General features: G+C 56.7%; 6 protein-coding genes across 6 annotated transcripts in view; 4 read left to right on the top strand and 2 right to left on the bottom strand.

Annotated features, from left to right (window-relative positions):
* BDY17DRAFT_21352 (uncharacterized protein) overlaps positions 1-588 on the top strand; it is a 1,297-nt gene extending 709 nt beyond the window's left edge. Inside the window, exons 4-5 of the mRNA XM_033730136.1 lie at positions 47-79; positions 114-588. Of these exons, the coding sequence (XP_033594500.1) occupies positions 47-79; positions 114-294 (214 nt within the window). The 3' untranslated portion in view covers positions 295-588. The remainder of the gene's footprint in view (positions 1-46; positions 80-113) is intronic.
* An 817-nt stretch (positions 589-1,405) lies between these two features.
* On the bottom strand, positions 1,406-2,470 carry BDY17DRAFT_232383 (ATP-NAD kinase-like domain-containing protein; the record flags this gene model as incomplete). Its single annotated transcript, XM_033730237.1, has 1 exon — positions 1,406-2,470. A coding segment is annotated over one exon (1,065 nt), but the record flags the coding sequence as incomplete, so codon positions are not given.
* Positions 2,471-3,047: 577 nt separating this feature from the next.
* On the top strand, positions 3,048-4,158 carry BDY17DRAFT_289966 (uncharacterized protein). Its single transcript, XM_033732421.1, has 3 exons — positions 3,048-3,320; positions 3,375-4,087; positions 4,138-4,158. Exons 1-2 carry the CDS (start codon positions 3,244-3,246, stop codon positions 3,952-3,954), a joined length of 657 nt encoding a protein of 218 aa, XP_033594498.1. The 5' UTR covers positions 3,048-3,243; the 3' UTR covers positions 3,955-4,087; positions 4,138-4,158.
* A 1,383-nt stretch (positions 4,159-5,541) lies between these two features.
* Positions 5,542-6,031, top strand: BDY17DRAFT_307241 (high mobility group box domain-containing protein; the record flags this gene model as incomplete). Its single annotated transcript, XM_033735109.1, has 4 exons — positions 5,542-5,611; positions 5,668-5,763; positions 5,817-5,941; positions 5,996-6,031. 4 exons carry the CDS (start codon positions 5,542-5,544, stop codon positions 6,029-6,031), a joined length of 327 nt encoding a protein of 108 aa, XP_033594497.1.
* A 957-nt stretch (positions 6,032-6,988) lies between these two features.
* BDY17DRAFT_320437 (uncharacterized protein) lies at positions 6,989-10,003 on the top strand (the record flags this gene model as incomplete). The annotated part of the gene is made up of 2 exons (XM_033736460.1): positions 6,989-7,102; positions 7,157-10,003. 2 exons carry the CDS (start codon positions 6,989-6,991, stop codon positions 10,001-10,003), a joined length of 2,961 nt encoding a protein of 986 aa, XP_033594496.1.
* A 181-nt stretch (positions 10,004-10,184) lies between these two features.
* Positions 10,185-11,658, bottom strand: BDY17DRAFT_21032 (NRDE protein-domain-containing protein). The gene has a single exon (XM_033730134.1). It carries the CDS (start codon positions 11,364-11,366, stop codon positions 10,365-10,367), a length of 1,002 nt encoding a protein of 333 aa, XP_033594495.1. The 5' UTR covers positions 11,367-11,658; the 3' UTR covers positions 10,185-10,364.
* Positions 11,659-11,854: the final 196 nt, after the last annotated feature.

The following is an 11,854-nucleotide window of genomic DNA, read 5'->3' as shown; positions in this document are numbered from 1 at the left end:
GGTCGGCTCAGGCTTGTACGGCTCCGGCTCCGACTTGTAAGTGGTCGGCTTGTAAGGCTCAGGCTCCGGCTTGTAAGTGGTCGGCTTGTATGGAGTCGGCTCGGGCTTGTAAGGCGACGGCGTCGGCGTGTACTCCGGGACGTACGGCGTGGGCGTGATCTTCTTCGTCGTCGAGGTAGTGGTTGTTTCGCCGTATGCGTACGGCTCAGTCGCAATCACTTGCTGAGCGGCAAGCCCCACAAGGAGGATCGCTGCGGTCTTGGAATGCATATTGGCTTGCAAACTCAAGATTAGGTGTAGCACAAGGAAGTTGAATGAGGATAGATCTTGGGGGAAAACGAGGGTCTTTGGAGAGGGAAGACAGCGACTGGACAGACGGATGAAGAAAGCGAGCGAGATGGACAAACCTTCTGAGGGGTATGGGAGGAGGGCGGCCATTTGTATTGCCTTCATCGTGGGTCAATTCTTGCTCAGCCACCAACGTCCAGGCGGTTCTTTACATGCCCAGCGTCCCGAAACAGAGGTAACTGGGGCTTTGCTCCACCAGGAACATGGCACAAGTTGGTGAGGCGGCGACGTGTGCAAGACTGGGCGCAAAGCAAAGGCTTGGAGTGACGTTGAAAGTCGCGGATGTTGAGGCTGCAGATCGTGCGCGCCAACCCCGGCTGGCTCGTGCGCCGCGGGAGCCAAGGCGGCAACTATTGGCTCCCACTCCGAAGGATCGCGCGTGGCAGTCTGCTTGCTTCTGTCTCCCATCATTCGGCGCAGCTGGGAGTGCCATGGTAGGTGACGGTCTTGTTCTTGACATCGGACAATTTACGCTGTCGGAAAATTTCGACTCTGAAATGAGACTTGTCCGGCAGATGGAGCGAGGGACGTGAGCATCCGAGACAGCGACAACCACCCACGGCGGATGCCCTGCTCTCTCTTGTGATGCAACAGATCGCGGGCGCGAAGACGCATGTCTATTCCACCTGGCTGGCATTTCGTGGCGATACTGCGAATGTACCTGCATCGATGTCATCTCCCAAGGCTGCGCTGCCATGGCCTTGCGGGTATTTTTAACTTAGCCCCGTCCACAGCCTTGGCCCTTTTTCCACGTTCTCTGCGCGCACACCTTTTCTTGGACTGCCTTCCTCGTGACTCGTCCAATGCTCGTTTTATCCTGTCCACTAAAGCATGGCAGACGCATCATAATACTGGACCACCCTCCCACGCAATTGCTCGGCAGTTCACGCGCGGCCTCGACTCGCCAACACCCACGTCCAAGACTTTGCTTTTTATCGATTTGTTGAACCGTCCACCGAAGACCATTGTGTTTCCCCGATTTGGAAGTCGCCCGCATGAACATCTCGATTGATGGGCGGTAGCTTCATCGCGTGCTTGCTGCTCATGATTGCGGCCTTGCAACGAGATCAACCACCGCATTCTCCGTCTCCTTCCGCACCTCCACCCACCCGTCCTTCTCCACCCGCACGATCTTTCCATCCACGCACACCCTCCTCCACCGCCCCTCCTCTTCATAAAATTCAATCTTCACAGCCTCAATCTCCTCATAGCCTACCCTTGCCTTTTCAACGTGCTTGCCTGCCTGATATGCTTCCATCATGATCTCCATCGCTTCCTTGCCACTGACGTGCGCAAAATGCACCAATCGTAGTTGACCATCCAGCGGCCGACTTGAAGGCGAGATGGTGAAGGCGGCCTCAAGGTTGCTTACGAGAGTGGCGAGGATATAGCCGTGCTCGCTTCGAGCTACCCTTTCCCACTCTGCTTTTTCGCCGGTGCGTAGAGTCGATACTTGGCCCTTGTACGCATGCGGCATTGATTCCCCGGCGGGAAAGAGTGATTCGTTCGCCGCCATTTTGAAACGCTCGGCCCCGAACTTCCGATATTCTGCCGTGTCGCTGTCGGCCACAAGGGTCGCATGGAGGCCCCAGGAGCACACGACTGCCCCGTATGTGGCCGGCGAGCCGTGGTAGACGCCTTGCAGTGGCTGCTCCTCGCGCCCTTCATTGACCAAGAGTTTCGCGCCCGGAGAGAAGGTGGCGCGAAACAGTGGGAGCTGTCTGGGTAGTCCACACAACAGTGTCCGAAGTCCCAACGTCTCATCGTTTGCAACCACTGCACTACTTGCCAACGCATTGCCCGTTCCCAGCGGTAATAGAGCGATGGTCGGCTTGCGATAGCCTACGGTTGGGCTGGCTGTCACAAGAGTATTGACAAGGTCGACAACTCCGCCATCGCCGCTGAGTAGCACGACCAGCTGCTGTCTGCCGTCGTTGGCTATCGGCAAGATTACACTTTGGGCAAGCTGCGCAACGCTTTCTGCCGAAGTGGTTTCATGGACTGTGTAGCGATCTTCGGAAAGGCCGGTACGCATAAAGATCGGCTTTACAAGCTGCTCCCAGACCGCGGAAGCAAGGCCAGTACCTGATCCAGTTGAAACGATGATATTGATGTCAGATATGGTATTGGTGTTTGTCGCCAGCGAATGTCCGATGGAGGAGACCCTGGGCTGATAATTGTCGATCATGGAGTCCGGAAAGTCTTGTATGCTAGCGAATCGAGGTGCATGTGTCGATGCTTTCGCGTCTCCTGCTGTGGCCGAATCATTTGGCTGTGTCCATATCATAGTGTAGTCCCCCGTGGCTTCGGCGGACGCTGCGATAACGGCCACGATATGCTTGAAAGGCACCCGTATCCATGGTGCATCATTGCCTGTTTGGTAGAAGAAGCATTACTCTCACGTTCTGCGAACAATGGGCTAGAGCCTGGACGAGGCAGTATACCTTCTGCGCTGCCATGCACCCAGCTAATTTGCTCCTCATCAACCCGAACCGTCACCGCCCGCCCATCGACCTTGGGCTGCTTCGTCATAGTTGACATCTTTAGGCCGTCGTTTCAGCGACGGCGGTCTATGTGCCATGGTGAGATGCTTTGGGAGTAGCAAAGATTGGTCACAGGACTGGGTGTCTGATGATATCTACACCGTAGCTACCATCCCAGCAGCGGCGTTGACAAGCGCGCGGAAGGTGCAGCCGAGTCTGGATTTAGAATGAACCTCACCACCCTCCCACCCCAGCTCCCTGTATCACGACACCAAAAGGACAACTTGGAAATCCATCGCAAGAACGTCTGGATAGCCATTCACGAGGGATCGCATTCTGCCGCACCCCACGGCGAGCTCGACTTACGCACACCGAACCACACAGAGCCATCCGATGCGGTAGGAGGTAAGCGATGGCTATCTCCGGTTGGGGAATCTTCCTCATCATCCTGGTGCTTGTGGTCATCGGCGGTGTAGGGGGTTACGTCTTGTGAGTGAGCGGTGTGCTGTGCAATGATAGACTGCAGCGTTAATGCCAGCATAGCTATGCGCAATATCGAGCGAAGAAGCTCGGCCTTCCTCCTCCCAATCTCAACCCCTTCCACCAGCGCGCCGGCGCACAAGGGTCCGGAAGCGGTGGCTTCGTCGGCTGGATCTCCGACCAAGTGAATTCATTACGGAGAGGGAGGACTGCAGGAGGTGCATACGAGGGCGCCGGGCTCGGAGGAGGATCTGGGTACAACGAACGCAGAGGATTCGGCGCACTCGAGCCTGATGAGGCATGGAATGCGCGAGTTGATGACGAAGCCGGCGGCTACTACGAAGAGCAAGAGCTCGGGCTACAAGATCCTAGCCGCGGGCCATACGGTGGTGGAGGGTACGGGGAAGGGGGAGTCCATGACGGGCGGGGCCGAAGCAGATCAAGAGACGGTCGCGCAAACCCGTTTGGCGACCACGCGGAGGAGAGTAATGTGAGTCTGCGGACCGTCAGTCCTCGACCTGATGCGCAGGGGATGCAGCCACCACAGCGTCCGGGGCACAAACGAGGCGCAAGCAATCTAAGCGTTGCAGGCGCGGAGGACAGCCCGACGGAGAGGAGAAGTATGTTCCGGGAAGATGTGTGAGAGACGCACATGGGTCGGATGGGAGATGGAGAGCGCGAGGCTGGGCACCAGAGGGACTCGGCGCTCGAGCATGTCTGGACATGAAGCACTTGGGAATAAGACGACCGCTGATGACATCACAAGCAAAGCTAAGGTACATTTGTACTGTATACTTCACTTCACTGCGCAGCTCACGAGGGTCAGCGCGACACTGTCCTTCGGCAAGAGAGATCTTTTTTGGACCGAGTGTTTTGGAAGCATCGTAGTTGAGACTACGCAGCATGATGAGGCGGTCTGGCTTGGGATTGAATGGTTCGTAGTGGACAGCATCCGAATGTCGAAGCACCTGGGCAACAGAGATGACGCTTAATCATAATGCGCGACACACCTTACTGCCAGGCCGTTCAGATCCCACGAGGTCGCGAACGAGGAGGGTGACGCGTCAAGTCTCACCGCCATGCGTCGCTTGGTGCGCAGTTGAGCAGTCAATTGGCTCACAGATGAATGACAAACTCGACGGAAAAGGCCTGGCAATACGGGGTGGTGTGAGGATCAACGGTGGTGGATGTAGAGAGGAAGCAACCTGGTTAGTCGGTAGGAGAGTGCGTGCAGTGATGATGCTGAGATGAGCGAATGGATGCATGCACGCGTGGGACGTGCACGCTGTGTTTGTTTGGGGTAATGAGCCGCAGCCGTTTAGACTTTCGGCAGGAGCGTCGGGCGCAGCGGGCGTCACCACGACTTTTGACTATTGACTGTGCATGGACACATGAATCGACGGGGGATGGTGCATGGCAGCATTGCATGACAGCGAAACAGAATAAACATTACTCTTACCACCCGTCCTCGATAGCTCGAACAATTGCGACGATGTTAGAGCAGGAATTGAGGGAGAAGCTGAAGCAGAGTGGATGACAGAATTGCGTGCTTTCCCTACGGGCGCCGCGAGCCGAGCGCAGGGCGGGCGCGTTTGGGTGCGTTGATTGCAGGCGCGGGGCTGGCCGCACAAAAAGCGCGGGCTCTCAGCGTTTCCCCCAGCACCAGTTTTTCCCACACTGTTCTGTTCCTCACCGCAGCGCGCAGCACACAACTTCACTGTGAGAGCCACGCCGCCTCGTTTCTGGTATGTCCGCCTTGCCCGCGTCCAGCCTGACACTGTCTCGCACTCCCTCCTCCCCTTCACTCACATCACTCCCCAACTTTTCCCGTCCTTTTCACGCGTTTCCCCCTTCGCAATGCACCGCGTCACTGCTCCGTCGCCCCGTGTTTTGCTCAAACATCGCATCGTCGCGTCGTCTTCGTCGTCAACATCACTTCACCCACTGACCTGATCACTTGCAGTCACACCCACCCAACAAACTAATTCACCACTCTCATCCACCTTTCGGTAAGTTGTTTCCCCGCCCTCTGCGCATCAAATCACGCTTGCTCGTTGCCTGGAGGTGGTGTTGTGGCGAACGCGCACTTTGCACGCGCGCCTTCCATCAACATCAACCATCGTCCACCTCCACGTCGCACCGTCATCCAAACACCTCCCGAGCATCAAACCAGCTCATCGCAATCAATTTCACTGACGCGCACGTGATTTACCAGCTCAACCCAACCAAAATGCCTAAGGAAGCTAAGACGACCCGCAAGGTCACCAAGGGCAAGGCCGACGGTGGCAAGAAGAAGAAGGGTGAGTCTTGTCTTCGTTCCCTCCACCTCGCACCACTAACTCATTCGTCGTCGTAGACCCCAACATGCCCAAGCGTGGTCTTTCCGCCTACATGTTCTTCGCCAACGACCAGCGTGACAAGGTCCGTGACGACAACCCGGGCATCAAGTTCGGTAAGTGAGCATGGCCTCTGTTCCCCGCGTCACTGTACTCATCCCCATCACAGGCGAGGTCGGCAAGCTGCTCGGCGAGAAGTGGAAGGCTCTCACCGATAAGCAGAAGGCCCCGTACGAGGCCAAGGCTGCCGCGGACAAGAAGCGCTACGAGGAGGAGAAGGCCGCCTACACTGCTGTGAGTATCCTCCACCTGACTTGGGCGAGCAGTCGGCTTACTGACCGATAGTAGGGTGGTTCTGCCGGCGATGACGACGATGACGAGTAGAGAGCCCTCGGCCTTCCGCTCCAACGTGTCTCTTTGAGTTTCTCTAGTTCCTTGTCGGTGGAATGGACTTTTCACGGGTGCGCGTAGGGGGGTGATGGGTTATGGTCCGGAGGGGGACAGGAATGCGCGAGCCGGCTTACTTTTTTCACCCAATGGCTCCATGATCGCGTTGCTTTTCTATGGCATAAACGATGATACCAAGAGACTAGCGACGAGAGTCTACCTTATCCAGCCAGCCGCCGCGTTTCCAGTGCGAAGCGAGGATGTTGCTGTTCCTCCATCTCAATGCGAGAGTGTGCGGCCTCAGTTCAGATTCACGGAGAGCTCCATATGCTGCTCGCCTTCTTTCGTCCAGGTACCTACCCATCTTGCGCGTTAGCATTGATGCTCTCGAAGCAATGAGATGATTGCGCCCGATCGTGTGAAACGCAAGGGTAGCCAGCAAGGCGCGACACGTGTCAGAGCGTGATGCCCGTTTCAAATGTTCGTGAGCGGTATGGGATGGCATGCAGGGCGGCAAGATGAGACGCATCCCCGCGGGCATGATCCGGATCCGGAAAACAGGCACGAAACGATTGTGATTGGCTGGGAAGGCGAACCCCAACTGCACAGGGTTTGACGTAGCCGTTCGCAGGGTCGGTGATGCATGTTGGGGAAATAGTTTGGCGGGCGACACATGCACTTCCACTGTTCCTCATTCTTTGTCTTGTGGATCCTCATCACTCTCGTCTGTTTCTTCTTTTCTTTCATTCATCCGACTCATTTCCTTTGCCACCGCTGTTACGGCTGGCTCGGGGTCTGCTTTCCTCCACGACTCCTTGTTCGGTGGCGTACAGTATTGCGATTCTTCCCCGGTCGTTTCAGTACAGGCACGTGGCACACGACCTCTTCTGCTGAAAGTGGTGTGCCACGCCCTTCTATCCCGCCTCCTTCTCGTACACAAAGACTATCGCCGCAATGGACGGCACACCAGCTCGAGCTCTGTTACCCCGTCAGACTCAGGATCCTACCGGTAGCTACGGCACGGGCAATGAATTCTTGAGCCTCCTTTCCTCGCCCTTTGACGTCAAGGTGGGTGCGCCCTTCCCTCGCTCGGCTGCAGTTGAGAATGCTGACATTGTGTAGTTGGGATGGAACTCCGTCCTCTCCGCCATCATCTTCTCCCTCGTCTTCACAGCCGTCATCGTCGTTGGCTTCTGCTTCATCCGCCCCTACAACAACGTCGTCTATGCCCCGCGAGCGAAGCATGCAGACAGCAAGCATGCCCCCCCTCCCATCGACAGAGGCCTGTTCGGCTGGATTAAGACCCTCATCAAGACGAAAGAGCCGGAATTGGTGGAGAAGCTGGGATTGGATGCCGCAGTCTTCCTGCGCTTCCTTCGCATGATGCGCAACCTCTTCATCACCTTGACAGTGGTGGGTTGCGGCATCATCATCCCGGTGAACATGATCAGCTCGCCGAGCTCCGCCCTCTTCCTCATCCGCTTCACACCATCCTTCATGTCCAATAGCTCGCTTGCCTGGGCATACGTCGTGGTGTCGTATCTGTTCGATGGCATCATCTTCTACTTCCTCTGGTACACCTACCGGAATATCCTCCGGCTGAGGAGAGCCTACTTCGAGACTCCTGAGTATCAGCACAGTCTGCATGCCCGGACATTACTTCTGACAGACCTCCCACGAGCGCTTCGAAGTGATGAGGGCATTGTACAGATTACCGAGCGTCTCGGGTCGGCCGGCGCTGCGCCTCGACCTGCCGTGGCTCGCAATGTGCGAGACTTGCCAGAGCTGGTGGAAGAGCATGAAGAGTCGGTGCGAGAATTGGAGAAGGTGCTGGCGAAATACCTCAAGAACCCCAACAAATTACCCGCCAAACGACCAACATGCAAGGCATCGAAGAACGACAAAGCGTTCAAATCCGGACAGCAAGTGGACGCCATCGAATACTTGACTCACCGCATCAAAGAGCTCGAGGGCCAAGTCAAGGAGGTGCGCCTGTCCGTCGACCAGCGCAACCCAATGTCGTACGGCTTTGCCTCCTACGACAGCATCCCCGCCGCACACACGGCGGCCTATGCTGCTCGCAAAGGAACACCCGAAAAGGCGATTGTTCGACTAGCGCCCAAGCCGCAGGATCTGATCTGGAAGAATCTGGCGATGATGAAGAAACAGCGAGACTGGCAGAACTTTATCAATAACCTTTGGGTCGCCCTCCTTACCGTCGCCTGGATCGCACCCAACATTCTAATCGCGGTCTTCTTGTCCAACTTGGCCCATCTGGGACTGGTCTGGCCCTCGTTTCAGAGAACCCTGTATGCGCATCCAACGTTTTGGGCGCTGGTACAGGGTATTGCCTCGCCCGCCATCACAACCGCCTTTTATTACTTTCTGCCAGCCATCATGCGCAAGCTGGTCACCAGAGCAGGAGATGTCACGAGAACGGGCAGGGAACGACACGTGCTCGATAAGCTGTTCTCATTCTTCATCTTCAACAATCTGGTTGTCTTTTCGCTCTTCTCCGCCATTTGGGGCTTCGTCGCCGCCGTGATTCAGGACAGCAACACGAATGGACAGAATGCCTGGGATGCGATCAAGAACAACAACCCTTTCGATCGAATCATCCTCGCCCTCATTACAGTCACACCCTACTGGTGCAGTTGGCTGCTCCAGCGGAATTTGGGTGCGGCTATCGACCTCGGCCAGCTGGTGTCGCTCACATGGGGTTCCATTTCTCGTCGCTTCCTGAGCCCTACACCCAGAGAGCTCATTGAGCTCACGGCTCCCCAGCCGTTCCAATACGCCGCCTATTACAACTACTTCATCTTTTACGCGGCAGTCGCTCTGTGTTTCGGCCTCCTGCAGCCCCTCGCCCTGGCCATCACCGCGCTATACTTTTCCCTCGACTCCTTCGCCAAGAAGTACATGATTATGTACATCTTCATCACAAAGTACGAGTCGGGCGGCATGTTCTGGAAAGCGCTTTTCGATCGAATGCTCATCGCTACCGGCCTCGGAAACGTGGTCATCGCTTGTTTGGTGGCGACAAAGGGCAGCAATTGGATTGCCATGCTCGCATCCATGGTTCCTCTGCTAGGCCTGATTGGGCTGTTCAAGTGGTATTGCATGCGGCAGTTCGACGACAAGATCCAGTATTACAGCAAAGGCACAGGCGTGGCGGAAGAGGGCTTGATGAGCAGCGGCGACCGGAAACGGCGCGGAGGGGATCGTGCGGGCGTACGCTTCGGCCATCCCGCACTGTTCAAACCACTCATGACTCCGATGGTGTCGGCGAAATCACAGCACATGCTCAAACAAGTCTATAGTGGACGAACATCAATGGACGAAAGCGGCAGAGTTGCCGGCTTCAGCGACGTGTACATGGAGAACATGGACTCCTCCAAACCGGGTAGGGCTGCGGATCCGACTGCGCCTTTTGAAGTCGTCAGCGACAACCAGCTGGACTACGAGTACTGGAAGGATAAGCCGGAGTTCCGCGACGAAGCTGGTGGGAATGGAGAGCTCTTCGGTCGACCGCCCGATATGAGTCGTCCGGGCACCCCGAGCACACTCTACTCTGGCCACAATCGAATGAGCACCTTGGACTCCACTCCCTACCACAGCCGCGACCCGTCCCGCGATGTCTACGGCCACACCCGAACTGACTCGGATTCCGAGTATGCGCATGTGTACAATGAAGACGTTGGCATGGAATACCCACAGGGCTATCACCAGGCCCCTAATATACGAGAGCAGTCGCCGGTTGGAGCGAGAGCCGAGAGTCGCGAGCGCTTGGTCGCGAGTGCGGCGCGTATGGGCATGAGTCCGCCTCCGCCACCTCGAGTGTCTCGAGTGGCTGTTGGATCGCGGCCGGGCAGTGCATATGGGCAAATCCGATCGGCGGGGCCCGAGACGCCGTATTACTCCACTGATGAAGAAACCTCTTATGATTATTTCCGGAGGGGAAGGATGTAGATATGAGGAGATGGGATGTTTGCGCAGCGAGGTGTTTTCGTAGCGTCGATGGAGGCATTGCGCCTCTCGAGCTAGTCACGAGGATGATGTCTATGTCTATATGTATTTGATCGAGAGGATGTTGACCAGTCCATCCGCTCTGGTCAATGCAGTCGAAGATCCGCCCAAATCTCCAATACCATTGTACAAAATCGTAAAACATTCATGATGGCTTCCGTTCCGCAGCGCCACCAGCGCATGACGCCTTCACGATCGCCAGTAGTCTCATTTACAGTCGGGAGGCCGCACGCCTGTCACGCCGTGGTTCACGAAGGTCTGCTCGTATCAGCACATGTCATCGACGTTCGTCAGGGCCGTTGAATCAACCTTTCCAGCCTTCAATGTCAAACTCGAAGCGCCTCTCGCCTTCGCCATCTCTCAGCAGCCGTCCATCCTCGCTGTACATTGTCCGCTCCACGAGCAGTACTCTGCCTTCCGCGCTGACGAGGATGACGGTCTGCTTTTGCGTTCCATACGACCCTTCGCCAATCCTCACGTCAGCTTCTCCCGCACGCGGTCCGGACTTTGTGGAGTCACCGCCGTCGGCCGCCGCAACCTCTTCGCCTGATCGCCCGTCCACACTCGGCCCACCGCTAACGGGAATGAAGATGGAATTCCGCATGCTCAGAGCGTACGACTCCCACTCCTCTCCATTGCCCCGTTCGGGAAGCGTGTCGATGGATAGGATGGCGAACAGCCGCTCCACGAACTCCGCTTCGTCGCTGCTTGCGCCGCGCTTCACATCGGCGCCGATGGCCTGGCGTAGGAATTGCTCGCCGTGCACCACTTTCGGCCAGGACATGTCGCCGAAATGACTGTTGCTCAGGCCATGCGCCTCGCCCGGGTGTGTGGCGATGTGCACGAGATCGGAGGCGTCGGCAGAGCGATTAGACAGGATGGAGAGTCCAGGGAAGTCGCCACTATTTGGAGACGGGGCGCGTAGCTCGCCGAAAAGCAAGCTGAAGCCGCCGACATCCTGCACGCCAACGTCGTCGATCAATCGCTTGGCGAAGTGCTTGGAATCTTCGCGTTGTTGGGGAGCCGAGGTGAGGTAGGCGTTGATGATGCCGCCGCGGCTTTTGTCCAACGCCTTCTCGGCGCCGGGTTCGCGGAAGTTCGTGAGAGCTGCGATGCGGCCTTGCTTGGTGATGCCCAGCCAGGTGCCCCTTTCCCTTTTCTCCAAGTCCCGGCCGCCGAGGACGTGGGTGTTGGAGCCATCCCACCAGTCTGCGGCGGCTGTTGGGCGATGGATGAATTCGTCGCGGTTGCTGAGGAGGATGAAGGGATAGCGCGGGTGCGCGGTGGAGACGATGACAATACACATGGTTGGCGGGATGTGGTTTCGAGGAGACTAGAACGAGGTGGATCCGGTTTTATCGGTGGCGAGGACGGGTTGATGAGAATTTCTTGTTCGGAACAGTCGTCGTCATTGTGAGGTCGCCTTGAACGCATTTGTAATCGCCATTGTTACTGTGGTGGCGGAAAGTTGCAAAGCCTCCTTCGGAAGCGCGTGGACGGTGTGTAAGGGTGTACGAGCGGTGGTTTAATAGAAGCGAACGGCCTGAAGTCGAGCAAATGACTATGCCGTCCGTCGGTTTCGGAAGGCCCAACCCTACACGACTTAGCGAGTGGTTAAGTAATCCGCTAGACTGATTAGATTACGATAAGATAATGAAGTGTGGAGAAGCTCGGCGGGGCTGGGCGTCCAGCTCGCGTTTGTAAGGCTGCCATGACCAACCCAAGGCATCACAACACCTTGCCTCACGCATCTTGACAGCCTGACTGCGTCGGTCTGCTTCGAGTAATCTTTCA

This window comes from Neohortaea acidophila (genome assembly GCF_010093505.1).
Source record: "Neohortaea acidophila strain CBS 113389 unplaced genomic scaffold BDY17scaffold_1, whole genome shotgun sequence".
Classification (NCBI taxonomy): Eukaryota; Fungi; Ascomycota; class Dothideomycetes; order Mycosphaerellales; family Teratosphaeriaceae; genus Neohortaea; species Neohortaea acidophila.
This window is presented reverse-complemented; position numbering and strand designations above follow the sequence as displayed.